The sequence below is a fragment of the Prunus mume genome, linkage group LG5, assembly GCF_029339155.1.
Source record: "Prunus mume cultivar Tortuosa linkage group LG5, ASM2933915v1, whole genome shotgun sequence".
In the NCBI taxonomy this organism is placed as follows: Eukaryota; Viridiplantae; Streptophyta; class Magnoliopsida; order Rosales; family Rosaceae; genus Prunus; species Prunus mume.
The window spans coordinates 17,090,011-17,115,605 of record NC_142702.1 but is presented as its reverse complement, the minus strand read 5'-3'; the positions used below and the strand labels follow the sequence as shown (position 1 = coordinate 17,115,605).

Sequence of the window (25,595 nt, the reverse complement as noted above, 5' to 3'; positions counted from 1 at the left end):
GTCTAATACCATAAATGAGATTATGTGTGGCGCTATCCTAAGTCAAACACACGTTGTCATTCATTTTAGCTTTCCCATATAGCAATGCATGATGAATTTGAGATGGTGAGTCCTTATTTAGTTACGATATTCATTACTTCCTTTTTTTTTTCTTTTTTTTTAAATAATTTTTTTTTAAATGATATGTCATGTTAGGGCATGTTTATGGAAAGTACTGTATTTAGTCTTATTATAATTTGGGAGTTTCACTAAAACACCCAAAGTGGAAGTTGAAATTATAAAAAAACCCAAGCACTATTTAAACATATAAACACATCCAAAACTCATCATTACACACACTCAAAACCCATTTATAAACACACCCAAAAAGTTGACTTTGGGGTTGATTTTGGGTGTGTTTATATGTTTAAATAGTGCTTGGGTTTTTTTTATAAATACATGTCTAGGATTGAGTTTATTTATAAATTTGTATATAATTTATTATTTCCTATTTTATTTAAAATTAACGCATCTTTGTATTTCTTTATAAATACCTTCATATTGAAGAAGAATACATATATGAACTGAACGTATCTGAAAAAGATTCTCACATACTTTGTTTCACAACAAGTTCTTCTCCTTTGACCACGAAGGTCTTATTCTCCAATTTTGCAGGGGCATTGGGGACTTTCTAGCTCCGTGGATTTTTGCTCCCAGAAACTCTAACAGCATGTGCATGTAATGTGTAACAGTCTGTCGAGAATGCAGCATACGTGAACACCTTTCGAATATTTTGCATGAATATTGCCTAAATAAGCTTTCCTCTCTCTCTAAACGAGACTCAGGAACAATAAACTTTGACGATAATTAATTATGAAGGTGGTGGTGGAGAATTTGACAGGAACTCTCTTCTATGTTCAAATGGGCAACAAGGCCACTGTTGCTGATCTGAAGCGGGAAATCGAAGCCCAACAGAAGCTCCCTTATGACCGTCTGATCTTCATTCTTGACACTGATGATGATCATGATCATCATCGTAGCCATCTCATCAAAGATGATGTAGATGGGGCTTTGCTCGTTGATTATGGAGTCCAAGATGGGTCCCATGTATATATGTTTGTCAATCCCCTTTATGATGGGTCCACTGACCACCCTTTCGAGTTTAACTGGTCCGATTCTGTATTGGGTTAATATCTTTGTTTCTTAATTGCTTGTTCTTACTTAACCAAGTATTTTGATAGTTTGAGTTTCAGAATTGCAGATTTTTTGTTTATAATGTTACACCATAGTTGCTCCAATTGTTCATATTTGAGAATTTTTTTTTAAAATTTATTCAAAGAGAGTTCTCAATTCCATTCCAGGAAAACTGGATTATCTCGTTTGATGAACTGAATTATGTAATGTAATTAGACATGATTCATACTATAATTAAATGTTTGATACCGTAAAAACAATATGAATTGGATTATGTCTAATCTTGCTAGGGCCATGTAATAGCATATTTCAATTAATCTAGCCTCTTGATCGTGTGTAGGATCAAACACATCATTGGATCAGTGTTATCCTCTCCCATTCAATGTGATCCATTTTTACCTTATAATCCAATCCAAACATGGCCTATGAAGTAAAATTTTTGGTTATACAAGGCTATATAGGAAACTAGAAACCACTGCTGCATTGACCAGCAAACAAATGAGGCACTTGTATCTGAAATATATTTGTCTGGAAAAAAATTACAGATCACCTATTTTTCTCATCCGCGATGTCAAAGAAATCCTGATAAAACAGAAATGCTAGGATAGATGAAGATACAAATGGGTCTCTATACACTTGTGAAATAGCAGAAAAGAAAAACTGATGATCACAAAGAAGTTTCATTTCAAGAGCTGAATAAATTTACATATGAAAGAAGGAAGGTTCAATTATCCTTGTTACTACAGAGACGAACTCAACTGTAAAAATCTTTGAGCCTCCTTAACGCGACCAAAACGAGTAAGAAGTCCAATGATCAGAGAATATTGCTCTTCAGAAACCTTCACTTTATATACACGAGACATCAAATGGAAGATACGGCAAGCATCATTGACAAATCCAGCCTGGTCACAGATAGATAGAACCACTTGGAAAGTGAAATGGTTTGGAGTGAAGTCTTTAGATCTCATCTCATCGAAAAGATCGATAGCATCCCGATACATGCCATTGTAGGCATAAGCCTCTATAATTGCAGTCCATGTCATTGAACCCTTGACAGGGATTATATTGAAAGCTGACTTTGCATGATCAACTTCTCCACAGTGCCCATACATTTTCACTATTTCAGATGCAACGAAAGGGATGGACTCAAAATCCTTCTTCAAAACTTGTCCATGGATTTCCTTCCCAAGCTTCAAATTCTTCAGTCCATTGCAAGTAGTCAAAATCCTTGCTGTTGCAACCGAATCTGGTCTGTGCTTCGATAAGAGCATTGACCTTATCACACCAAGTGCCTCATATAGGCACCCGTTGTCAATATAGGAATCAATCATGGCTGTCCAGAGAATGACATTTCTCTGCTCCATCCCATCAAATAGTCTTCTAGAGTACTTAAAGATTCCACATTTTGAGTACATTACCATTAGGGAAGAAATTATAGATACATTGGGCAAGAAACAATTCTTGACAGCATAAGCATGAATCTCCTTCCCTCGTTTCAAATCCTTCAACTCTGCACAAACTGGAAGGACGGTGGCAACCGTGACCAAATCAGGCTTAAACCCTTCCTGCTGCATCCAAATGACCGATCGCAATGCCTGCTCAGGCCTCCCATTTGCAACATAACCCGACATCAAAGCAGTCCAACAAATTGCATTCCTCTCCTTTGAGTGATAAAAAACCCGCCTCCCCATATCCATGTCTCCACACTTGCAATACATATCTATCAAGCCAGACTGAATGAAAATCTGCTTCGAATAACTCTTTGTCTTCAGCACAAAAGCATGAACCTCCTGCCCTAGTTTTTGAGCCCCAACATCTCCAATCACAGGAAGAATACTAGTCAATATAACCGAATTCGGTCTTATTCCTTCATCTACCATCATCCTAGCATACTCCAGAGCTTCCCTTTGCCGCCTATTATGCGCAAAACCTGCAATCATGGTTCCCCATACAACAACATCTCGTTCACCGAATTCTTCAAAAACGCGGTGGGCAAGCCTAATCTTGCCACATTTGAAGTACAAATCAACCAAACTCGGTCCGAACAATCGAGCTATCAATAAAACCATTCTTAACCAAAAGGGCATGCGTCTTTAAACCTTGTGAAAGCGCCGAAGCACCCGCAAAGCTCTTCATTACACTAGAGAAAGAATACACATTCAACTCGACCCCTAAGGCCCTCATCTCCGTATAAGTATGAAGAACATCCCGGTATCGCCTCCCACCCGAAATGAACAGTGCCTCTAAGCAAGGCATTCCACGAGTACACACTCTTGGTAGAACTTTCATCGAACAGCTGTTGCGCATCTTCCACTGAACCAAAACTAGTGTACATATGGACCAACTTCGTACGTATAAAATCGTTGCTTTCGAGCCCGTTAATCCGTATATGCGTGTGGATTTGCTTTCCATGATCTTCTGACCTTGTACGGACGCAAGCGGCGATAAGGGAAGAGAATGTGGTGGCGTTAACTGGGATGCCCTGTTGGTCTAAGTAGTCCAAGATGGTCAGGGCCTCCTTGAGCTTGTTGCGCCTTGCGAAGCTCTGTATGTCCTTGTAAATGGCATGTGGGTTCTTGGTATGGAGTGGTAAAGAGTCCGGAAACGCGTCGTTTTCGGCAAAAGTCGGAGTCTTTTGTTGCCGTCGTGTTAAAGCTTTCAGCTTGAAGGTTTGGTGGTTATTACAGTTATTGCAGTTGGTGGCGGTGAACCAAATGTTTGGCGGGAAAGAGTGATGGTGCAGAGAGAGAGGCGGTGAGGTTACTGTTACAGCTTCCATGGCCTATATCTGCAATGGCCGTTGGCCTGTTACTCCGAGTCAGATCGAGTTTTGAGTCTTTTGACGATGTTCAAGTTTTGTTTCAAAGGTTGAGCTGAAGGAAAGCCCAAGCCCAATAAAGCATCACTCCAGCCCATCCCATAAGCCCAATTTGCAACCACGAAGCTCAGTTCTGTAGACCTGTAAAATTCTGCCTCTCTCTCTCTCTCTCTCTCTCTCTCTCTCTAAATTTACAATGGCTTCCAAGTCTTCGAATTTTCTTGAGCGCTATGGTTACGATTTGCTACTTGGATCCATAGCTGCGTTTTATGTTTTCATGGCGCCCTACACTAAGGTTGAAGAAAGCTTCAATGTTCAGGTAAAACTTTTCTTTGCCACTCTCTCAGTAAGTTGCTTGCCGAAAGTGTAAGAAATTGAGAAAAATGGGAAATATACACCTTAGAGAGTTAAATTATTAATTTAAGAATGATTTGTGGTGTTATATACTTGTAATTTTTCAGCTCGCGCATATGTAATTGTGGTTGCTGAGAAAAATGTTGGAAATGAAAAGATTTTCATTATTTCAGATAGTAAAGAGAAAAGAAATGTCAAACAGGCCAAACTATTTTTTCTATACAGTATATGAGCTAGAATTTAAATGAATATTTGAAGTTCAACTTTTGTTTGATAACTGATAATGGGAAGATGAGTTTGTCATCTGGGCAACCGACTTCTTTATCATATCTTGTTTCTTTTGGCTTCTATAGTTCTTCTGCTTGCTAACTTTGTGTTTTTCCCCCTCTTGTTTGTTATCAGGCAATGCATGATATACTATATCATCGACATCACTTAGATAATGTAAGTTTACTTATCTGTCTCTTCATATGGTTCTGTGAACTGTTATTCTCTGGAATGTGTTAGCCCTTTTGCCTAACTGTTCAGTTGGATGGATGTTTGCCTTCCTGATAGTATGATCATTTGGAGTTCCCTGGAGTGGTTCCTCGCACTTTCCTTGGTAAGCTTGTAAAACTTGCTTAATACTGCTACGCTTGCGATTACAGTTTAAACAAGTAACACTGCAAAAGAAGGCTTTTGGGGCAATCCCCATATTTCTTGTGCAGTTTTAATTGTTTTAGGGTTTTGTCTCATAGAGCCATTAATCAGCTAATCAGAAATTGTACTGATTCGTTGATAAATTATTAAATGTTCCAAAAGGTTTAACTTCACTTATTACTACGTTACGTCATTCTTCTAGGTGCATTGCTTGTATCAAGTTTGGCAGCTCCTTCTGTTTTAGCAATGGACTTGTTGCACATATCAAAGATTTATAGTATTTTTGCAGGTTAGTACTTTAATTGCTTGAAATTATCATTCATCTGTGCTTTGTTTCTACGAATGACAGCCCAGAAGATGGGACCAAATAGGTGATGATTCCACCTTCTGATCTACTCTTCATATAGATTAGTGTCCATTCTTTTGTGTTCATGGCCATGCTGAGATTTGTGGGCAACCTTCTTGCTTGCTGGAATGGTGATTTGGAAGGTCATCTAGTCTCTTAGAGGAGTTGTTTGTAGAGCACTTTGTTTGCACATTATGTGGTACATTTGGTCAGAATTGAAAGGCATACTCTCATATATTTATTATGTACTTAGGATCATGAATTACAAAAGTTTATTACTTATGAAAAGAAAAAAGTTAAATGAAATGCTTTGGAGTATGCTTTTCATTCTCTTTGAACATCTATTCTAACCGTTTATTTGTTGTATTATATGTTTTATATAAACATTTGCTAAATTGTTTTAGTTGCTGTTTGCCAGTTCGTTTGGTATTAGGTGGTGTCATATTATCTACATTACGCTTCTTTCGTCTTCAGGTATGTTCTTGTTTAATCCTTGTTCATTTTCACGTAGTTTCATCCTTTTTCTGAAACCAGATGTGATGCCTGTTTTGACTTGTTATGGCTGTATATCCTTTAACTTGTGGTCCTAAGGTGAATAAGTCCTAAGACTCCACAATTACATGCCAAAATATATATGCAATGTTAAAAATAAAGGGGGAAAAACTTGTGATGAATATTTTCTTAATATATTTGATAACCTTTCTTGCAACTGAAAGAAAAATCCAACTTGCATGCCTTGTTTCCATTACTTAAAGTTGGATGCATGAAAGAATTGTGCTACAATCTGGATTTAACTGGTAGACTTAATTTTTATGATTATCCTCCATACTTTTCATGATTCAATTAGGTATTTTAAGTTGTCATTGTACTTTTCGTCCATTGGACTTATTGTATTTTGTTCAGTTTAATAAAGTTTTTATTTCTTATAAATAAAATAACATAAAATAAGTAACCCTTTAATTAATTTTTTTTTGGTGCTAACCCTTAAATTTATTTCATTTCTGCAGGTTAGACATAAGTTTGGACTTCAAGTAGAAGCTTTCTTTGTTATATTAACTGCAGTTCAGTTCCACCTTTTGTTCTATTGTACTCGCCCACTTCCAAATGTACTAGCTCTGGGTGTAGGTAATTCTTCTTGTGCACATTTTTGTTTTTCTTTTAGATTAGTGTTATAAAGATGTGTATGGATGAACTGGTTATCTAGCCAACCTTTGCAACTGGTTGTTTGGTCCTGTAATTCCTTTTCCCACTTCCCCTACTCCAGTGATTTTAGCTCACCTGCCAAATTAAGTAAATTCGCAAGGAGTTTAAAGCATAGTTTGTTTTGTTAGATATCTATTTATTTATTATTTCTTTGGCCTTATTTTTAAATTTTTATGAGCAAGTTGTATAAGCTTAAAATCTATGAAGCACAAGATACTCCAAGATTTTATATGGAGCATTAGATATGGATACTGCCTATTAGACACCTGATGTGGCAAGATAAGTACCCGATACTCCAAGTATGAATCCATTAACATTTTGGCAAGTTTGACTCAAGGATAAGAGAATAATGCACGATCGGTATGCTCTAGATAGGGACGGGAAGAGGATTATTGCACATCTTTCTTTTTTGTTTCTTTTTAAACAATGTTTGTTTGTAATTATAAAATGTTAAGGGTCAATGGTGAGAAACACATAATAGGAAACAAAAAAGTTGGGAAGGAGCAGTTCTTATTCTCTTCATCGTGCGATGGAGGTGGCAGGGTTTTCTCATTTGCATCCTACAGAAGAAGTGGAGGAGAAGAAGATTTTTTTGGTTAACATATTTGTTTCAATTGGATAAAATTCCTATGGAATTGAGAAACAAAGAGAAATAGTTCCTTAATAGTTAATAGCTCTTATAGTGCTTGGTTTGTGATGCATGCTAGCTTTCATTCTGATTTGAAAATATGGATTAACTTTGCTAGCTTATTCATATGTCATGGCAGCGTTTACTTATTTACTTATTTTCTTTGTGTAGTCAATTTGGCATATGGATATTGGTTAAAGGAGAAATGTTATGCAGCTATAAACTGTCTGGTATGTTTCTATTTGCTAAAATCAGATTATGCATCATATATGGAATTCAATTGTACTGAAACTTAAAATCTCCCATCTACTTGGCTTACTTGGACACATTGGCTAAGGATATTATATTCTCTGTTCTTTTATCTTATCGTAATTTAATGTTTGGTAGACTTCGTTGATGATTTTTATGAAATAAGTTTGCTTTTATTCCTTACAATTAAAATTATACATATGCCTTTTGATGATTTTCTTATAACTTGCATTTTGTTTTCAATTTGTATATCTCTTACACATCCCTGATTTTCCATGTTCAGATTTTTGCTACAGTTATCTTTAGATGTGATATTTTGTTACTTCTTTGCCCTCTTGGCTTGGAGCTTTTGTTGGTAAGTTTCTACTTTGCCCTTGTTAAGGTGGATAATCATTTATGCATTTTGTAATTTGTGCCTAACTATAAGAATTTGATTTTTTTTTTTTTTTAACGACAGACTAGAAGAATTTCATTATGGAAGGCATTGAAATGCTGCAGTTTGTGTGCTATATTATGCATAGGTTGTTTTATTATTATTGATATTACTAGTCTCATTATTAGTGTTGGATTTACTGCTACTACTACTATGAATATTACCCTACTCTCAATTTCTTAAGATACATTAGATCATGTCTCTGCAACCATAACAACAATTTCTGAATCAGTGTGCGGATTTGGATTTTTCGCAGTGCAGGTCTTACTGTATTAGTAGATTCAATTATGTGGAAAAGGTTACTGTGGCCTGAATTTGAAGTTTTCTGGTTCAACTCTGTTCTGAATCGAAGTTCAGAGTGGGGTGTATCCTTACAAAAATTGTTTGTTTGTACATTCGATCTGCAAAGTGTGTTGTGTATTTCTTATCATACAATCCATATTTTAAAATCCGTTTAGGTGTATTTATGAGTCATCAAGTGTGTTTGCCTTTTGGGGGAAGGGGGGTTGTGAAATTTCATTGACAACTATATTTATCTAAATACATGTTATTAGTTTTCCTTCATTTTACTCTTATTCAGACACATCCGTTTCACTGGTACTTCACTTCAGCACTCCCTCGCTCATTGCTTGCTGCATACCCTCTTTTTCTAGTGAGTCTAGTACTCAAAGAAATAAAGTATATTTTTATTATATAATCCTTCTGTTTCATGTATAATTGTTGTGGGTGCTACTTTGTCAGGCATACTATTATATTTGTGATCCTCTGGTCTCCAAAACCCCTTGTTCTTCCTAACTTGATACCCAATCTTGTTTCAGCTTGGGGTCTTACTGGACAGAAGGATTTTGTTATTCATTCTTCCAGTCTTCTCCTTTGTTTTACTTTACTCTAAGCTTTCCCACAAGGTATAGTGCTCATATTATGGAAAGTTTGATGGACTTATTTTTACAATTTAATAATAGATATTGAATAGACCTTATTACTTCATGATGCAGGAGCTTCGTTTTATCATTAGCTCAGTTCCCATCTTCAACTTATCTGCTGCAATTGCTGCTACTAGAGTGTATGTGGTGTCTATTTGTTTGGTTATCTAATCTAATTTGTTGGGAATTTTCTTCACAAATAGAATCATATTGTTGCGTTACTTGTATGTTTACTCCTACATAAATAAAACCTGAATGCAAAATAGTACCACTAGTGAGACTTATTCTTTGACCAAAAACTCTTCTCTAATTTTGCTCATAGAGCTCTAGGCATTGGTTTCCAGAATAAAATTTTCTTTAACCAATTTAATGGTAATGCATCATTTGGCCTTTGGCTTAAAATCATACAAAAAATTAGTTTGGATTGTCATAAGGTGACCTTGGGAACTTTAAATTGCGCATTTTTTTCCTCTTTTTTTTTTGGTTTCAATTACTGATACTAATGAATAAATAAATTCTGATTACTTGCTACAGCTATAACAATAGGAAGAAGACTTATTGGAAGTTTCTCTATCCAATTATGCTCGGATTATTGTTGATCAGGTTAGATATTTATTTATTTTTGTTTCACTGGGAACAATAATCTGCTACCTCCTTAACTGATTTTATATTTTGTAGTCTAGGGTGCACCGTCATAACTTTCATGGCATCCAATGAGAATTATCCCAGTGGTCATGCTCTAAAACATTTGCATGAGACTGGTAATCTCTCTCTCTCTCTCTCTCTCTCTCTCTCTCTCTCAAACTGACATGTCCTGCTTGTTACCTGTATTGCTTGATCTTTCCTCCCTAGTATTGACCATAGCCAGTATTTGAACTGTATTTCTCATCTCTTTGTTATGGTTGATCAATTGGATTATTTTTTATAATTTATAATTTTATTTTTTTGCTTTTACTATTAGCATCTTGTCAGATATCTCTTTATTGTGTTAGAAATTTAGCTGGTACCTTCTCGTTGTTGCTCCCATATGAATTAGAAATTATGTATTTTTTCCTTTTGACAGGCCAGTTTGCTGACAGTACAACTGAACTTTGGGTTCACATCGATACTTTTTCGGCCATGAATGGAATATCCCGCTTCTGTGAAAATAAGTTTCCATGGAGGTATTTTTGATTTTCTCCTAGTTTTAACTTCCCTTATAACCTCTGATAGGTCCTGTTGGCTATTTGTGAATTTTTTTCAGTTACAGCTATTTGAGAAATTAAGTGCTGATCCCAATCCAACCGGGTGTCAGTGATCTGCCCCGCTCTCTTTGGACTGGCATTTTGGAATTTAACAGCACAATTATAAAACTAACATTTAAAACGTAAAAGTTTTGGTTTCCATTTTATGCAACAGGATCTGGTTGGTAATAGCATATTTCTACAAATTATGCTCTTTTAAGTTTACTATTGGATGCATAAGCTGTGGAAGGTTTGTGTATCAGTTCATTTGACACGGTGCAGGTATTCTAAAGAAGAAGGGATTCCTCCAGAAGAATTATGCCAGAGAAATTTCACCTATCTTATAAAGTGAGTTTTCCCATTGTCTTCGTTTTTCTCTGTCCAGAACATCTTTAAAATCAAATTTGTGAAGTCTGTTTATAAAAATTTCGGAACCTTTTTCTGAAGAATGTCATTCATTCTCACATAACATAGGATTAAATAAGCATCCAAGACCAAAAAAAAAAAAAAAGAAAAAGAAAAAAAAAAGCAGAGAGTTCCCTTTAGCAAAAACATTTTTGTGATTATTATTCTTCTAATGCTTATGTCCTTTCAAGGAATACATGGTGAGGCTTATCTAAATCCTCAAGTTTTTCCATTCTTACTGTGATGGATGTTCTCGGATTCAAACTTATGTTGTTTTATTTTTTGTGTTGATGCACTCACTCATGGTGTGTCTGATTTCATTCCTTTCATATATAACAGTGAACATCCTGCCATCGATGGATTTAAGTGTCTATTAGCTGAAAATGGTTTCTCACGGGTTCGTTTAAGAACTGGCTTCCCACCTATTTTACTGGTACAAAATCGATATAATTTCACCTAAGTAGTTGCATGTTTGTATCAAAACCAGATGCTAACTACTTCATCCTTGCTCCAGGTTAAAGAGCCCAAGGTTTATATTCATGGAAATGTAAGAAACAAAGATGTCATGCATAGAAATTGGCCAGGCTGCTTGTGACTTTGATGAGGTAAGCGTAGTGTGTGTTGAAACTTTTGTGAAGATGAATAATGGTCTCCTTTAAGTTTAACTCTAATGTAATAACAGATATCTTGCATTTCAGATATGATCCTTTGGCAGCCATGGCCCCTCAACAAACCTATACTTATTGAGAAAACCTTCCAGCCTGATGACAAGAATCCTGTTTCTTATTAGAATGAAATACAGCTCCAAAAATATGCCATAGAACAAATTCAGTATGTACACCTGAGTGGAAAGGAAATTTGAGAATTACAAGTGCTCTTAATTCGTCTTCTAATATTTGCTTGTCTGACAAACAGTGTAGCCATATCTCAGTAAAACATATTCTTATTTCTGACCTAATGCAATGTGTTGAATTTAACCTTGATTTGAGTATGAACAGGGACAAAGTTTGCTGTGTCTTTTTCACGCAAGTGTTGTAGGAACTTGTTTACACCCTTTTCCCTCGTGAAATGGGAATTAGGCACAGAATAGTTAACAGATTTTATAGTTGGATTTCCTTAGTCAACGTGAACAGATTTTCTTACATATTGCACACTACTTTCCTTGATAATATACAGTCATGTAAAGCATTTGCCATGGCCAAGTGTACGTGAAAGAAAATTCTAATTCTAAAGATATTATTGTGGCTTGAAAATCTCCAGTTCGAAATTCAATTCTGACCTTTCATTTACGTAACGATTGAGACTGACAAAAAGCAACATAAGAAACCAAGTGAAGATTTCAGGGTCCCCTCGGGGATCAACTTGACTTTCTATGACAACAAAAGAAGACTCGGTCTTGGATCAACGTTCTTGCTGCCAGTTCCCGTTGGAAAATCATAACTTTTGTTTTGGCCAACAAAATGAGAAGGGTAATCATACCACTTTTCAGTAAAACTGGTCAATCTACCTAAAAAATGAGTCACGTGTTGAATACGTGACTTTATTTGACAACATCTTAGATGGTTGCTATTTGGGATAAATTAACCAGTTTTGTATAGTTCATGAAAAATTAGCCCCAAAAAAGGGTCTGAGAGTTCATGTGATATCTTTCTGGGGCAAAACAGCATTATACTGAAATCAGAGCCTTATTTGGGCTCAGTTTTCTAGTCAAATTTGGAGAAAAGTCGTCAAGTCGTCTCCTGTTCACCTCACCCATCTTCCTTGAAGTACCTAGAGTCACTTCTTCTTATCATCTTAATGTAACAATTAATACAATGCAAAATTTTCTTATATATCACAGAACATCCAATCCATAAACATCAACAACTACTTCTTTCCAAAACCCTTCAATTCAAATTATTATACACCATATGGCTAGCTATGGCACCATGCAAAGGCCATCCACCACCTCAACATCAACACTTCCAACAACTACACATCCCCATGAACCAAAAGACACAACCAGAAAAACCCGCAACGACTTCAAGCTCCTCTTCCCCTTCAACATCCCCGCAACCCCCGAAGCTGCCGCGGTTCATATCATCCGAAACCTGGGCTATTTCCGATTGTACTACATACTCTTCATATGGACCATACTCTTCATAACCCTTCTGCCTAAGCGCAAAGTTTCCTTGATTTTCTTGGTGGCAATGACTGCTCTGACCTGCTTGTACCTTGTGCTATTAAGGGTAGTACCTAATTCTGTTGTGCTGCACAAGATCATTGATAGAAGACTGGTACTGGCCTTGTTGGCCATTGTGACCATGGTTGAGCTCATACTTACCCGTGCAGCCCTTCATCTGTTTCTGACTTTAGGTTGTGGGACGCCAGTTGTTTTGGTTCATGCAGTTTTGAGGGTGAGAGACGATCTTTTTGTTGAGGAAGAGGCTAGCGCTGCTGGTGAATTAGTTCCACTCAGACCAACTAGTGAGCCCAAATTATCTGATGCAGTGTGATAATTTTATGGATTTGTGAATTTGAGAATTTTTTTTTTTTTTTTTTTTTTTTTTGGTAGCTTCTGAATTTGTGAATTAGCCAATTTCTGAATTTGTGAGTGTACTTGTACCAAACAAGTTAGCAGTGCATTGAGAGAAATTGAGATTAGTTTACAAAATATCTAAAATAATTACAACAATGTATATTGGTATATAGTTAGATCTTTATTGTATCTAAGAGACTGAGATTACTTTACTAACTTGTGTTTGTCTAGTGACATTTATAACATGGGTGATTCGACCTAAAAAAAAAAAAATCACGACTGAAGAACAATGCTAAAATCAAACTGAAATGGTTAATTCAATATGATTGATACTTGATTTTTTATGCTCGAAACTCCTAATTTGGTGCACAAATCAGACTTAGCTTTGTTATTTGCTCTACTTTAACTATAAATGAGCTAAATAAATTCACAAAACAATTACAAATTGAAAAAAAACTATATCTATCTTCAAAAAGGATAGATGTAAAAGAATACAAGAGAAAAGGGAAAATACTTCACAATAACAATAGGGCCTTGAAGTAATTTCACAAACTTTATCTTCCAGCACAGAGTCATCTCTGTTACCAAACCAAACCCACACTTCCCATTTTCATTGCTGCATTCTTAACCCTCCAATAAACCCTCCACCAACACAAAATGCCTCTCCAAACTTCTGTGCACCACCGCCACCACAACCTCCCTCTCTCCTCATCCCTCTCCTACTCCACTATCCTCCCATGCAAAATTCCATCTTTGCCCCTCCCCAGTTCCATAAATTTCCAAAGACTCCCCTCCATCTCCTGCTCCATATCCCAAGTCCACAACTATGGCACTGTGGACTACGAGAGAAGACCCATGGTCAAATGGAACGCGATATATCGGAAAATATCGCTCACGGATGACCCTGAAGTGCGCTCTGCTGACGTGTTGAACCAGTGGGAGAAGGAGGGCAGGAAGCTCACCAAGTGGGAGCTTTGTAGGGTGGTCAAGGAGTTGAGGAAGTACAAGCGCTATGACAGAGCTCTTGAGGTAAAAAAACAAATTCAAGTGCAAAGTTTTTATTTTGGGTTCTTATTTGGTGGTTTTAGTTGGTGGGCATGCCATGTTTTTGTTGGGAAGTGCTTCAATTGCTCTGGTTGGGTGTCTCTCTGTTTTCATTTGGAATGGTTTGGTCTAATGGGATTTTGGATTTTTGCTTCTTCTCTGGGTGTTTTCATGCTCCTGGGTAAACAGCTATATTGGGTTTTTGATTTGGTGTTTTTGAGTGTTCTTTGCTTGATGGGTATGTACTCGTATTGGTAGATATGAAACTTATTGTCTAAATTGATTGGTATGTCTTGAGATTGCTTATATTGTAATGCATGTGGGTATAAAATTGCAAATCACCAAATATAACATGATTGCACAATAGAAGAATTTCTAAAGAATGTTTTAATTAGAGGCCCACTCTTACAACAGTGAATATAACTTCAAACTTTCAGTAATTTTCATTTGTAAGTGTTTCCACCATGATTTAAACTTCTCTCATTACCTTTTAGTGAATGTAAATCAAACCCTCAGGTTTTCGTCTGAGGCCATTAGTTCAAAATAAAACAGTAACCTACTTACAAAGTTGGTGCATATAAGAAGGGCTCTTGCACCATAGCGAGGGTTTTGATCTATTTTGAAAAGAAGTGAGAGAGATTGGGAATTTAGCTCTGAATGACTTGGAGAAGTCTGAGGATAGAGGTGGTAAAATAGTGAAGATCACCAGGTCTGCAATATTTTAGAATTGGAGACCCAAGAGTTGAGCATTTGTTTATAGAACACACCCTTGGAGTGGCTGCAGGAGCAAGATGGGAAAGTATTATATAAAAAGAGCAACTTGAAAGTGCATAAATGCATGCCGCTTGGTATAAATATACATGTTATCAGGTTTAAAACTAATTACTATCTGTTTTGGGTGGACACTTTGTATATCTACTATTAATACTTTAAGTTGAATTACAACTAAATTATCAATTGACTGGTAGGGTAATCAAACAGTTAATCAATGCAGATAATGTGTAACCTATGTTTGAACTCAAAGGCAGAGAAAATGAGATTTAATTGATATCCACTTTTGCACTGGATGGACAATGAGAATGCAATGCAGCTGTCACTGATGCTGATATTGTTATTAACCTCAATTGTAGATAAACTGATGCAGCTGTGACATAGGTTTGGGTGTGATGAATTTGGTAACTGAGGTTGATCTAAGAAGATAAGTAGAATGATAGAATAAAAATCATGAGGCAGTGTAATTGTGTTCATAAAGCCAACATTAAGGCTCCTTGAATGTTTCTGCTTTATCATCATAAGTGTGTGTTCCAATACATGTTCAATGGTATAATGCTCTTGACAAGTGTTACTAGCTCACATCTTTCTGTTCTAGACTTCTAGTACTGTTTCTGCTCTTTAGGTTGCAGCTGACCTTAATCTATTAAGCAATGGTCCTTTTATTTATTTCAGTTGTGTCATGACATGGCATATCTTTATTTTATGTTTTTGGACTGATGACATGTCTAATAATCAGTTTTGAATTTGCGTGCACCCTGCAGGTGTATGATTGGATGAGCAACAGAGGAGAGAGGTTTAGAATATCCACAAGTGATGCTGCAATTCAACTAGATTTAGTTGCTAAAGTTCGGGGAGTTGCTAGTGCTGAAAATTACTTCCTGAGCCTGCCAGATACTTTAAAAGACAGGAGAATATATGGGGCTCTGCTCAATGCCTATGTTCGCACTAGAATGAAAGAGAAGGCAGAATCTTTGCTTGATAAAATGAGAAGTAAAGGTCATGCGCTGCAATCGCTTCCATTTAATGTAATGATGACTCTCTATATGAACCTCAAGGAGTATGATAAAGTTGATTCGATTATTTCTGAAATGATGGAGAAAAACATCCAGCTTGATATATACTCCTACAATATCTGGTTATCATCTCGTGGCTCCCAAGGATCTGAAGAACGGATGGAACAGGTATTTGAACAGATGAAACTGGACAGAACCGTTAATCCCAACTGGACGACTTTCAGCACAATGGCTACAATGTACATCAAGATGGGGCAGCTTGAAAAGGCTGAAGCTTGCCTGAAGAAGGTTGAGAGTAGAATCACAGGTCGTGATCGGATACCTTATCATTATCTTTTAAGTCTCTATGGTAATGTTGGCAACAAAGAGGAGCTTTATCGGGTATGGAACATATACAAATCAAGTTTTCCCAGTATTCCAAATTTGGGATACCATGCTATCATGTCTTCGCTACTCAGAGTAGGAGATGTTGAAGGGGCAGAGAAGATTTATGAGGAATGGTTGACGGTTAAGTCAACTTACGACCCTCGAATTGCAAATGTTTTCATAGCTTATTATATTAAAGACGGGGACTTTGAGAAAGCCCAAAGTTTCTATGACCACATGGTTGATGTAGGAGGAAAACCTAATTCGAGTACATGGGAGACCCTTGCTGAAGGGCATACTGAAGAGCAGAGAATTTCTGAGGCATTATCCTGCTGGAAAGAAGCTTTTTCTGCAGAGGGATCAAAGAGTTGGAGGCCAAAGCCTGTAAATGTGTCTGCCTTCCTTGAACTCTGTGAGCAAGAAGCCAATTCGGTGAGCAAAGAGGTTTTCATGGGACTTTTGAAGCAGTCAGGACAGCTTAAAAATAAGTCATATGCATCACTTATAGGCTTAGCTGATGAAGATGTTAGTGATGATGATCTATCATTAAAGGAAGATAGAACTAATATTACAAACGACGATGATGACGAGAAAGAAGCAGGTGATGGGTCTGAATTGCTTTTGAACGAATTGCAGGGTACTACCCTGTAAGACATCTTTCTTCAATGTGTTGGAAGATCTGCTCTATGTTGTCAGCGCAGGGAAAGATTTTTAACTGAAATGGGCTCCTACCTTTTTCGTGGTAGTGATGAAGTTACCATGGTTGCATTCTGTCTGTAGTAGCTGGGTGTATGCAAGTTGACAAGTTGGAAGTGCCTTCATATCAGAGTGAGTTTAGATGGCAAGACTACTCAGCAGAAGAATATCTTGGTAATTGGTGTGACTAGAGAGAGCCCATCTCCACTCATCTTATGTTTGAGAGGTAATGTGAAATTCTTCATGTAATTTTTGAGTAGCTTAAAGGGCAAGAAGTTTTTGTTTGTTTAGCTATGCACGATGCTAACCTGACTAAAGGGAAGAAAAGACAAGTTATGAGATTCATATGTATAAACTCCTATAGTATATAGTTTTTCAGTTTCTGTTCAAATTCGTATAAATTATGGCTATGTTGTTCTCTCATTTGCCCTAAAGTTGGTTGCTACTGTATGCCTTTTAATTTATGTATTTTATGAGAATATGCCTTTCAGAATTATAAATTGGTACAATTCATCATTCAGGCTACATAAAAAACACCGCATCCGAAAGCTGTGCAAACAAGTGAAAAACACTATGTATTTGCCACGCCGCATTAGTTTCACCATCAAATGTGGTCTGTGCATTATTTTTTCTGCTTGCTCTACTGAGTGGTTCTCAATGATCATTTGGTTTTGTGGCATCCAATCTTCCCTTTGTTCGCAGAAGTTTTGAGTTCAAATCTCACGTACGACAATTGTTAATTAATAAAAACGAGAACATTTAAAGTGGTGTAATGAGCTTTATTAATTCACTTTGGGGTGCAAATCCAACTTTAAGATATGAAGTTAACCAAAAGTGATTAAGGAGAATTGAAGTTTTCATGGTAAAGAAAACAAGTTAAAGCCGCTAATATATCATGGATTTCACAATTAATGAGCACCATATTATTATTCACCATCTGCATTACAAGATGATTCTTAAAATTACCCACATAGGAAAAGGTGCAAAACAAGTCCTATGAGGGACTAAATTAAAAATTATTCTTCCCCTCATAGGTTTGGCCAAATTGCCAATCTCCAGGAGCAACATTATCAGACTTGAGTGTTCTCCCATCACTTGTAGTCACTTGAAACGACAAGCTTTGCCCTACCATGTTGCTTCCAATCTGCCAAATTTGGCCCCAATTTCGCGACATTTGAAGCCAATCAGTCTTAGACCCTCTGATTCTGACACTTGTCACATCCCCAGCACGACCAACATTGTACACTAAAACAGCAAGCCAAAACGGGTTTCCTTTGAGCAAAAACTTAACCCCTCCTTTTTTAGAGCAAGGGACTCTTCTATATTTGATAGGAATTATGCCAGCTTTGGCCTGTGCAAGCTTTGTGAACATAGCCATGGACAAGTCAAAGTGTTTCATTGGAGGATTGCACCAATGGTCAGGAGCTGGATCCCAATTTGGTGGGCAGAAATTGGTTGCTGTGATTTTGATTGTGCCAGAATTTGGTATGCACCATTGTGGATCATCTACACACATGACCTCAAAGCAAGCACCACAAGTAAGCCCATTGTTGAATAGTGCTGTGCTCAGAGCTGTTGTCTCCAAGCCATAGCCTTGTTGGAAGAGATCACCATATCCACAAGCCCCCTCTGTTCAATTAACAATCACAATAAGTTAATTAAAACTCGATCATTATCTCATTTTACATATCGAATACTTGATTATATACACCTTCCTCTCATAATATGTACATCACTACATGTGCTACCATTGTGAGGGAGAGGTTATGGATGCAACCGTGGATGCATACACAAATTATATTCTTCACTTACGCATGGTTTCTGCTCCTCCCATGTCACCATAAAACGTTGCGTGTGCATTGTCCCAGTCATTGTCTGCGGCGTTTGCACCAATGGTGATTTTCTTGCCCATGGCTTGAGCCAAAAGAGTGATGACGGACACTGCCCATGTAAACAAGTTCTGAAACTTAGCCATGGCTATATGAGAGTGAGAGAAACTTGAATTCTATTGTATTTCTACACACCCACACACACACATTTATATACAGAGATGTATATATATATAGTCGTCATCATGAATATTCCTTTTCCACGTGTAATTAGATTGGTGTGTTTGTTGGTAAATCAAAACATGCAAGCAAGGTCCAATAAAGGTCTTTGGAATCATCCTAAACCATATTCATATTATGGCAGTAACATATTAAATACACAATTAATGTTAAACTTGGTTGGTAATGCCTTATATCCAGTGCTGCAAGTGATGCCAAATTTAAAATGAATCACATTTAAGGTCCATGCCCATAATCAGCAAAACTGAGGTGGATATCATTATCTGGCTGGTAATTTGTACCAAGTATAAGTCGGGAGATCTGTTTTCTTTCCTTTTTCCTATTAATCTAATTTTGTTTAAACTGAATAAGTTATATTCAATAAACAGTGTTCATAGGTTGGTACGTTTTGCTCCTGATAATGCTCATGATTTTTTTTTTAGTACAAGCGATAGTCTAAACTGCAGGAGAGGAGGATTTCTCTCAAACACACACAACAAAGATGTCATGAGATTCGAACCTGAGACATTTGGTTCGCAAGTCTAGGTCCTTTTTCACTGAGTTAGACCCAGTTTGCCCTTTTCTTATACTCTCTTAACCTTTGGTTCGCAAGTCTAGGTCTTAATATTGTTTGATTCGAGGAACCTCATGATTTAACTCAGGATTGTATGGTTTCTTGAGTTTTCAAAGGTTCAATAAGTGAAAAAACTGATTTAATTTAGGATCTTTTATTTTAGAACTGTAATTTGTATGGTTCCTTAAGTTTGTTCAATAAAAATATATTTTCAAAAGTTCAATAAATGAAAAATCTGAATAAATCCTAATAATTAGTTGGATTAGAAAAAATAATCCTTTAGAAATCAAACATGCTCCTCTAAAAAAAAGGTTTAAACATGCTCACAATTAACAATTATAATCTTTAACAAATGATGAAGAACTACACATCAACTCATCTTCTTGATCGAACAATGAATTACTACTCACGAAGACTAAGGCTTCATTTGATTGAAATTGACAACGAAGCTATACACATTTGCTACATATAAAAAACTAGTAAACATTGTATTCAATATGTATTCGAAATAACTAAAAATGTAATACATTTGGAATGGATTTGGAATGACTATATGTCAGGAGTCATTTGAAATCCATTTGTTCTTTTCATTTTATTTTTATTCTAAAGTATGGTATATACGGACTATAATCTTACAATGTAGTATTGTAATGTCGTATTCAATTTGAAGCCATTCCATCCAAATATACCGTAATAGTGATTTCTTTGTTCAAAATGTATATGAGATTATGAAAATGGGGCTTTAACCTTTCAAAAAGTTAGCCAATACACCCACAAAAGGTGCATTGATATATGTGGTTGGCTCCGATTGTTGAACATTGGATCGAGAATCTTCAAATGTATCATCCTCGGCAGGCCCTCCCACAATTGCACCTACTAATATGTTAGGGTTTGGATCGTTGCTTTTGAAATACAAGTCTCCTTCATGGCACTGCATTTGTTGTAGGTGGTTTTCCATGGAAGGATTGACTGAGCCACGGTGATGTATTTTCTGAGGAAACTTTTTCCCATATCCCACCATATAAGACATCCCTAGTGGGTTGCTTCCTAGTATATAATCAACCTGCATTAATATTACCAATTAAATGTCAGCCAACAATAAAAATGAATCAATATTTGTACGTATGCTTCTTTTCGAAAATATGTTTTTAGACTGTAAATCTGAATCACACATTTCATGTTATGTACCTGTCCTTTGGTGAAATTCACTAGGCTAGCTGGAGTGACAATGAAATTATTGCCACAATCGATCACTTTGTTGGAAGCTTTCATGTAGCCAGCATAAGCCATAAGAAGAAATGATAGGGATGTTGAATGTTGCAGGTTACTTCCTCCAGGCTTGAACAAGAGTCCACCTAATATCAAAATCCAAAAACAAGAAGAGAAGATTATGTTACTTCTTATACAAGTTTTGAATATTGTACGATTTTAATTCGCATTAATTTGGAAAAATAACATGACATATGGTATTCTAGCTAGCTTCAGTAGGTCTGTTTTAGGCAACTACCTGGTGAATAGGTGACTGATTTTTGAGCAGGTGATTGAGGCAAAATAGAGCAGACAAGCTGGTCCGCCTTGGGAATAAAGGGATTAGCATTGTTGGGATCAGTCATTACCCACTGCAAAAAATAATGAATTAAAGAAGAAAATTAAGCTAGGTTCAACATATGTACAAATATAAGGTTCACTATCTATATATCAAAACATAAGAGATCAAGAAAATAATGTTCTAGATTGAAAACTCTAAGAACACTTATGTCAGTTTCCTGTGCACATGTGGGCCGAAAAAGAATTATGATTCGGGCCATCTAACACACACAGACGACTGACATTAACACTGCTCTTGAAAACTCACCTGAGAAACAAGTATGTTGATGCCGGCATGTTTTGAATCCCATCCAAATTCAGTGACATCACCAGTTAAGGAGGCAACAAGAATGCCATTTATATTTCTTACTACTGTGGGTCCCAAAAACTGTATGTTGTTTTTGACATAGTCCCAATATTGTGGTATCTTAGTAGCCTTGTATAACCACGCAGCTCCCCAAAGCAGTTCATCCTGCAAACAAGTAATTACTTGTGTATCAAAATTCTGTTCTAGTTATTTTAATACAGCACAACATGAAAAATTAGACCAGTGCTTAAAATTTGGAAAACAAGAAATTAGGATCACATAAGTGTACCTTGTAGCCACTGAAATCACAGTAAAAAGGGCAAGCTCCCTCACCAATACTGTCATTGTAAGACCCCCTATACTTATCTGCGAATTCAAACACCTAATATCCATACATGGAAAAAATTATTAGTCCCAAAGTTTCAATATATACATAGAAAAAAAGGAAACTTAAGAAACTTTATGAATCTATGATGCTCGTGTTAGATTGTGAACATGAACCATTGATTATATTGATTCTTGTCTGAATGTGCGGTACAGATTCACTGCATAACATAAGTCTGTAAGAGAAGAGAACATTGCATACCTGGATAGATCGGTTAAGCAGCGAAGCTGAGTAGAATTTGTCTGAATCTTTAAACACCATGGAAGAAGCTGCAAGTGCAGCTGCAGTCTCAGCTGCAACCTCTGATCCTGGCTTTTCTTTGTTGACAACATAAGTGGTTCGAGGGGTGGTCATGTCTTCAGGCCTTTCCCAACAAGTGTGGTCGCCATTGGGGTCACCAACCACACCGACAACAGAATCAGGAACACTTGTGGATTTAAGCAAATAATCAGACCCCCATCTGATGGCTTCCAGAGCATGTGGAAGTTCCGAGCCCATCAATTGTCCGAATTCTAGAACACTCCATGACAACATTGTTGTTGTGAAGGCCATGGGAAAGTTGAACTTCACATTGTCCCCCGCATCATAGTAACCTCCTACAAGATCCATCTGAGAGGGTGGAACAAGAGCATGTCATGCATTTAGGTCCATGTTGGCTAAATTAGGGTTTGACATGTGTGGAGAAACTCTGTATTTAATATATTATTAATGAGTAATTTTGTATATGATTTGAAAGTAATCGGTTCCTGTAATTTTTAGGTGTAACCGGTTGTATACAATTATGTGTCTATCTCTCTCGTGACATGGTTAGTCATGTGATGAGAGAGATGGAGACATAGTTGTATGCAACAGTTGATAAGGAAGTTTTTTCTCAACAATGTTCTTAAGAGAGAGAGAGAGAGAGAGAGAGAGAGAGAGAGAGAGAGAGAGACAGACTTACACCAACATCAGAGCCATCCTTTAGACCAGAATCTTTCCTCCAAGTAATTCGTTGTGAAGGTGGTAACTTGCCTGACCTTTGGCCTTCAAAAAACATAAGGCACTTTGACAAAGCATCAGCGTAGTTATGCGAACCAGAGTTTTGTGCTGCGGCCATTGTCAACATCCAAGCTAATATTAACACCCCTGAAAGGTAACTAGTGCACATGATTTTACTCATATTTTCTTTTCTTCACAACCCACTTTTATGTATCAAAATTGAAGAGTATTTCTAGCACTGGAGTATCAAGAAGAAAGCTAAAAACTTAGATATATTCTATACCCCTTGAACAATTTGGAGAACAGCCCACTGAATCGATCAAAAGCAACTCAGTAAGCAGCTGTTTATATACCATGGATCCCTAATTCAACAAGGAAATTTTATTAGTAAAAAGGAAATACAATTTACGAAAGGAAACCAGGAAAAATCTTCCTATGCTCATATGGAAACTTATTTTGGGAAAGTATTGTCCAAAAGGGACACGGAAGAAACGCACTGTTATAGAAATTCAAATCCTGTACAATTTTTTTGTTGTTGCCAAAATGTACAATTAATTCATCTTCAATAGTTTCTTCTTAACTTATTTTGTTATGATTTATTCTAGATTTTTGTGATTGTCAACCTTTTTTCTCTTGAGAAACCTGATAGTACGAGGGAAATTTTATTAACCAACAATAGAAAAACAGGAGCTTAAAACTTGACCCCGATTACACTATTTTTGTTAGTCAACCCAAGTAGTTGCCTTTCTAGAAAATAAATTATTTAGGGTTTTTAATCACATTGATATTCTTATTCGAATGTGTAAATTAGAATGACATTTTCCAACAAAAAATTAAAAATTAAAAATAGAATGGCATTCGCGGACAACTTTTGATGTGAGTTAACAAATTAAGGAGATTTATTTCTTAAGTTAATTAGGTGATTTATTTACTTTTTTTTTATATGATAATTAGGAGATATTCTCCTAATTAATTCCTGCATCTATTTACTTGTAAACCCCTATATATTCCTCCTTTCAGAGAAGAATATTACAATTAACATAAAGTATTCAAACCGTGTTCATATTTTAGCATGGTATCAGGGGAGCATTTTTGCTCACCACTTTAACCCAATATATATGCTTACCATTTTAACCCAAGGTGTATGCTCATCACCCTTCTCAACACTTAACACGTGTCCATAAGCATAACCATGGTTACATAAATCAATGTAAAAAAATTATAGTTATGGCTATGGACACGTATCAAGTGTTAAGAAGGGTGGTAAGCATACACCTTAGGTTAAAGTGGTGAGCAAAAATATTTCTTGGAATTAGAGCGGCCGATTCTAGGTCGTCTCTAAGCTTTCCCTTCAATCCTCATACCTTCACATCAAACACAAACCCTAAACAAATTCCTCAAATTCTCAAATCAAAACCCTTTGTCAAGTCCCTAACTCCAAACCCTTTTCCACAATTCCTAAACACAAACTCATATCCAATATTATTTTCGAGGCAATGTCAGGCCTCATTGTGATTCTCTCCCTCCTTGAAGACTCAACTAAGCCTGGGGATCCTGCTAAAAGGGCTACACTGGCTCGTGCTTCCATAATTTTTTTTCCCATATGCAAACATCAGTTCTTTTTTATATCAGCTAAGTAAATAGATATTTAAAAGTATAAATAAAAAAGGGGCTTTACCATATAAGGATAAATAGGAGGGTACCAAGACAAAATAGTCTAGTCCCTCAAAAATCGGACAAACCTGTCCAGTCACTATCCAATAGTGACATGAAATAACTCTTATGTTTGAGAGTTACATTGAACAACTCTCAGGTCCATGTCCGACAATGACATAAGAGTTATTTCATGTCACTGTCAGACAATGACTGGACCAGTTTGTCCAATTTTAGAGGGGCTTAACCATTTTAACATTTTATCATGTGTAAAGGACTTTTGTATCAATTTATGATTAAAAAAAGTAAACTGAAAAGAAAACAAAAAAAAGGATGTGGGTGGAGTGGAGTGGGGGAGTAACTTCCTCTATATAATTACTGAAGTGAAATTTTTTTTATTTATGATTGAGCACATTAATATTTTTTTTTATCATTTTATCCCTATTTATTAATTTACAATCCTTTAGCACTTTGGTTAATTAAGGATATTTTTTAGATTTTTGAATGTTTTACCATTCTTTGCATTTTGCGCAATATATATAGATTATGAACTAGTATCTATTGAAATCATAACTTGGTCTCAATATTTAATAAGTTTCTGTTTCTTGAAAAGATTGATATCGTTAAATTAGTTCATGCATGACACACAGCGAATATGCTTTTCTTCCTGAATTGAACAGATCAGGTGAGCAACTGCTAGATTCAGCAAACATCACCAAATTATAAAAAAAGCCTGCAAAAGGACTAACTGAAATGAACCCAACCGCCCAAAGCATACATACCCTCTTTACTGGATATTGTTGTTGTAGAAAACTAAGCTTTTCCTATAGTACGGTTCATTTTTTTCTACTTGAAGTTCATTTGTTTTTGGGTTAAATCCATTGACTAGATTTCGACTAAGTAAAGTTTTCATAACTTGCTAGATGAGCCAGATTTTGGATTTTCTCTTCCTAAATTACATATGTTATACTTGGGACTTTATTTTTCAACCGATTTGGTGAAATTTTATTTTTTCCAAACTGGTGGCATTTGATGTTTATTATTTCTGATTTGTTTACAATTCATTTGGTTTCTTCCTCTTTAGGCGTGAGTTTCTTCTTCTTGTGCATGGGATTTATCTTCTCTCTCTCTCTCTCTCTCTCTCTCTCTCTCTCTCTCTCGTATATATCTCCACATGACAAGTCACTTACCATACTTTTGGTGAGTCATAAGGAGGTTTTTGTGTGTGTAAAAAATAAAGAGATTTTTTTTTTTTGGT

At 36.3% G+C, this 25,595-nt stretch overlaps 7 protein-coding genes across 12 annotated transcripts; 4 read left to right on the top strand and 3 right to left on the bottom strand.

The window, feature by feature from the left end:
• Positions 1 to 84: 84 nt before the first annotated feature.
• LOC103331543 (uncharacterized) lies at positions 85 to 1,170 on the top strand. The gene is made up of 2 exons (XM_008234176.2): positions 85 to 105; positions 859 to 1,170. Exons 1-2 carry the CDS (start codon positions 85 to 87, stop codon positions 1,168 to 1,170), a joined length of 333 nt encoding a protein of 110 aa, XP_008232398.2.
• Positions 1,171 to 1,836: 666 nt separating this feature from the next.
• LOC103331544 (Pentatricopeptide repeat (PPR-like) superfamily protein) lies at positions 1,837 to 4,098 on the bottom strand. Its single transcript, XM_089052419.1, is given in 3 exon segments — positions 1,837 to 3,215; positions 3,217 to 3,405; positions 3,407 to 4,098. Coding segments are annotated over 3 exon segments (2,037 nt in total). The 5' UTR covers positions 3,953 to 4,098; the 3' UTR covers positions 1,837 to 1,913.
• A 46-nt stretch (positions 4,099 to 4,144) lies between these two features.
• ALG12 (homolog of asparagine-linked glycosylation 12) lies at positions 4,145 to 11,352 on the top strand. 5 transcript variants are annotated; one of them, XM_008234156.2, is made up of 20 exons: positions 4,150 to 4,310; positions 4,748 to 4,789; positions 4,901 to 4,946; positions 5,187 to 5,273; positions 5,749 to 5,804; positions 6,338 to 6,455; positions 7,333 to 7,391; positions 7,694 to 7,765; positions 7,868 to 7,931; positions 8,105 to 8,208; positions 8,424 to 8,495; positions 8,662 to 8,748; positions 8,839 to 8,906; positions 9,301 to 9,369; positions 9,445 to 9,527; positions 9,830 to 9,929; positions 10,272 to 10,337; positions 10,734 to 10,827; positions 10,909 to 10,999; positions 11,093 to 11,352. In XM_008234156.2, exons 1-19 carry the CDS (start codon positions 4,188 to 4,190, stop codon positions 10,987 to 10,989), a joined length of 1,491 nt encoding a protein of 496 aa, XP_008232378.2. In that variant the 5' UTR covers positions 4,150 to 4,187; the 3' UTR covers positions 10,990 to 10,999; positions 11,093 to 11,352. The 5 variants fall into 5 exon arrangements, 4 of the variants coding, with proteins under 4 accessions (XP_008232378.2, XP_008232379.2, XP_088908546.1 ...); XM_008234157.2 differs by having other exon boundaries at positions 11,077 to 11,352; XM_089052420.1 differs by lacking the exon at positions 8,424 to 8,495.
• An 840-nt stretch (positions 11,353 to 12,192) lies between these two features.
• LOC103331527 (PRA1 family protein F4-like) lies at positions 12,193 to 13,124 on the top strand. Its single transcript, XM_008234158.3, has one exon. The coding sequence runs from the start codon at positions 12,305 to 12,307 to the stop codon at positions 12,887 to 12,889; it is 585 nt and encodes a 194-aa protein (XP_008232380.2). The 5' UTR covers positions 12,193 to 12,304; the 3' UTR covers positions 12,890 to 13,124.
• A 347-nt stretch (positions 13,125 to 13,471) lies between these two features.
• On the top strand, positions 13,472 to 17,228 carry LOC103331528 (Tetratricopeptide repeat (TPR)-like superfamily protein). Its single transcript, XM_008234159.2, has 2 exons — positions 13,472 to 13,941; positions 15,492 to 17,228. The coding sequence occupies exons 1-2, from the start codon at positions 13,570 to 13,572 to the stop codon at positions 16,758 to 16,760; spliced, it is 1,641 nt and encodes a 546-aa protein (XP_008232381.2). The 5' UTR covers positions 13,472 to 13,569; the 3' UTR covers positions 16,761 to 17,228.
• A 586-nt stretch (positions 17,229 to 17,814) lies between these two features.
• Positions 17,815 to 18,780, bottom strand: LOC103331529 (expansin-A25-like). 2 transcript variants are annotated; one of them, XM_008234160.2, is made up of 2 exons: positions 18,618 to 18,780; positions 17,815 to 18,434 (listed from the first exon to the last, which is right to left on the bottom strand). In XM_008234160.2, the coding sequence occupies exons 1-2, from the start codon at positions 18,778 to 18,780 to the stop codon at positions 17,815 to 17,817; spliced, it is 783 nt and encodes a 260-aa protein (XP_008232382.2). The 2 variants fall into 2 exon arrangements, with proteins under 2 accessions (XP_008232382.2, XP_088908351.1); XM_089052225.1 differs by having other exon boundaries at positions 17,815 to 18,432; positions 18,631 to 18,639.
• A 1,274-nt stretch (positions 18,781 to 20,054) lies between these two features.
• Positions 20,055 to 22,273, bottom strand: LOC103331545 (endoglucanase 4). The gene is made up of 6 exons (XM_089052600.1): positions 21,908 to 22,273; positions 21,611 to 21,703; positions 21,283 to 21,486; positions 20,935 to 21,046; positions 20,616 to 20,782; positions 20,055 to 20,490 (listed from the first exon to the last, which is right to left on the bottom strand). Exons 1-6 carry the CDS (start codon positions 22,256 to 22,258, stop codon positions 20,170 to 20,172), a joined length of 1,248 nt encoding a protein of 415 aa, XP_088908726.1. The 5' UTR covers positions 22,259 to 22,273; the 3' UTR covers positions 20,055 to 20,169.
• Positions 22,274 to 25,595: the final 3,322 nt, after the last annotated feature.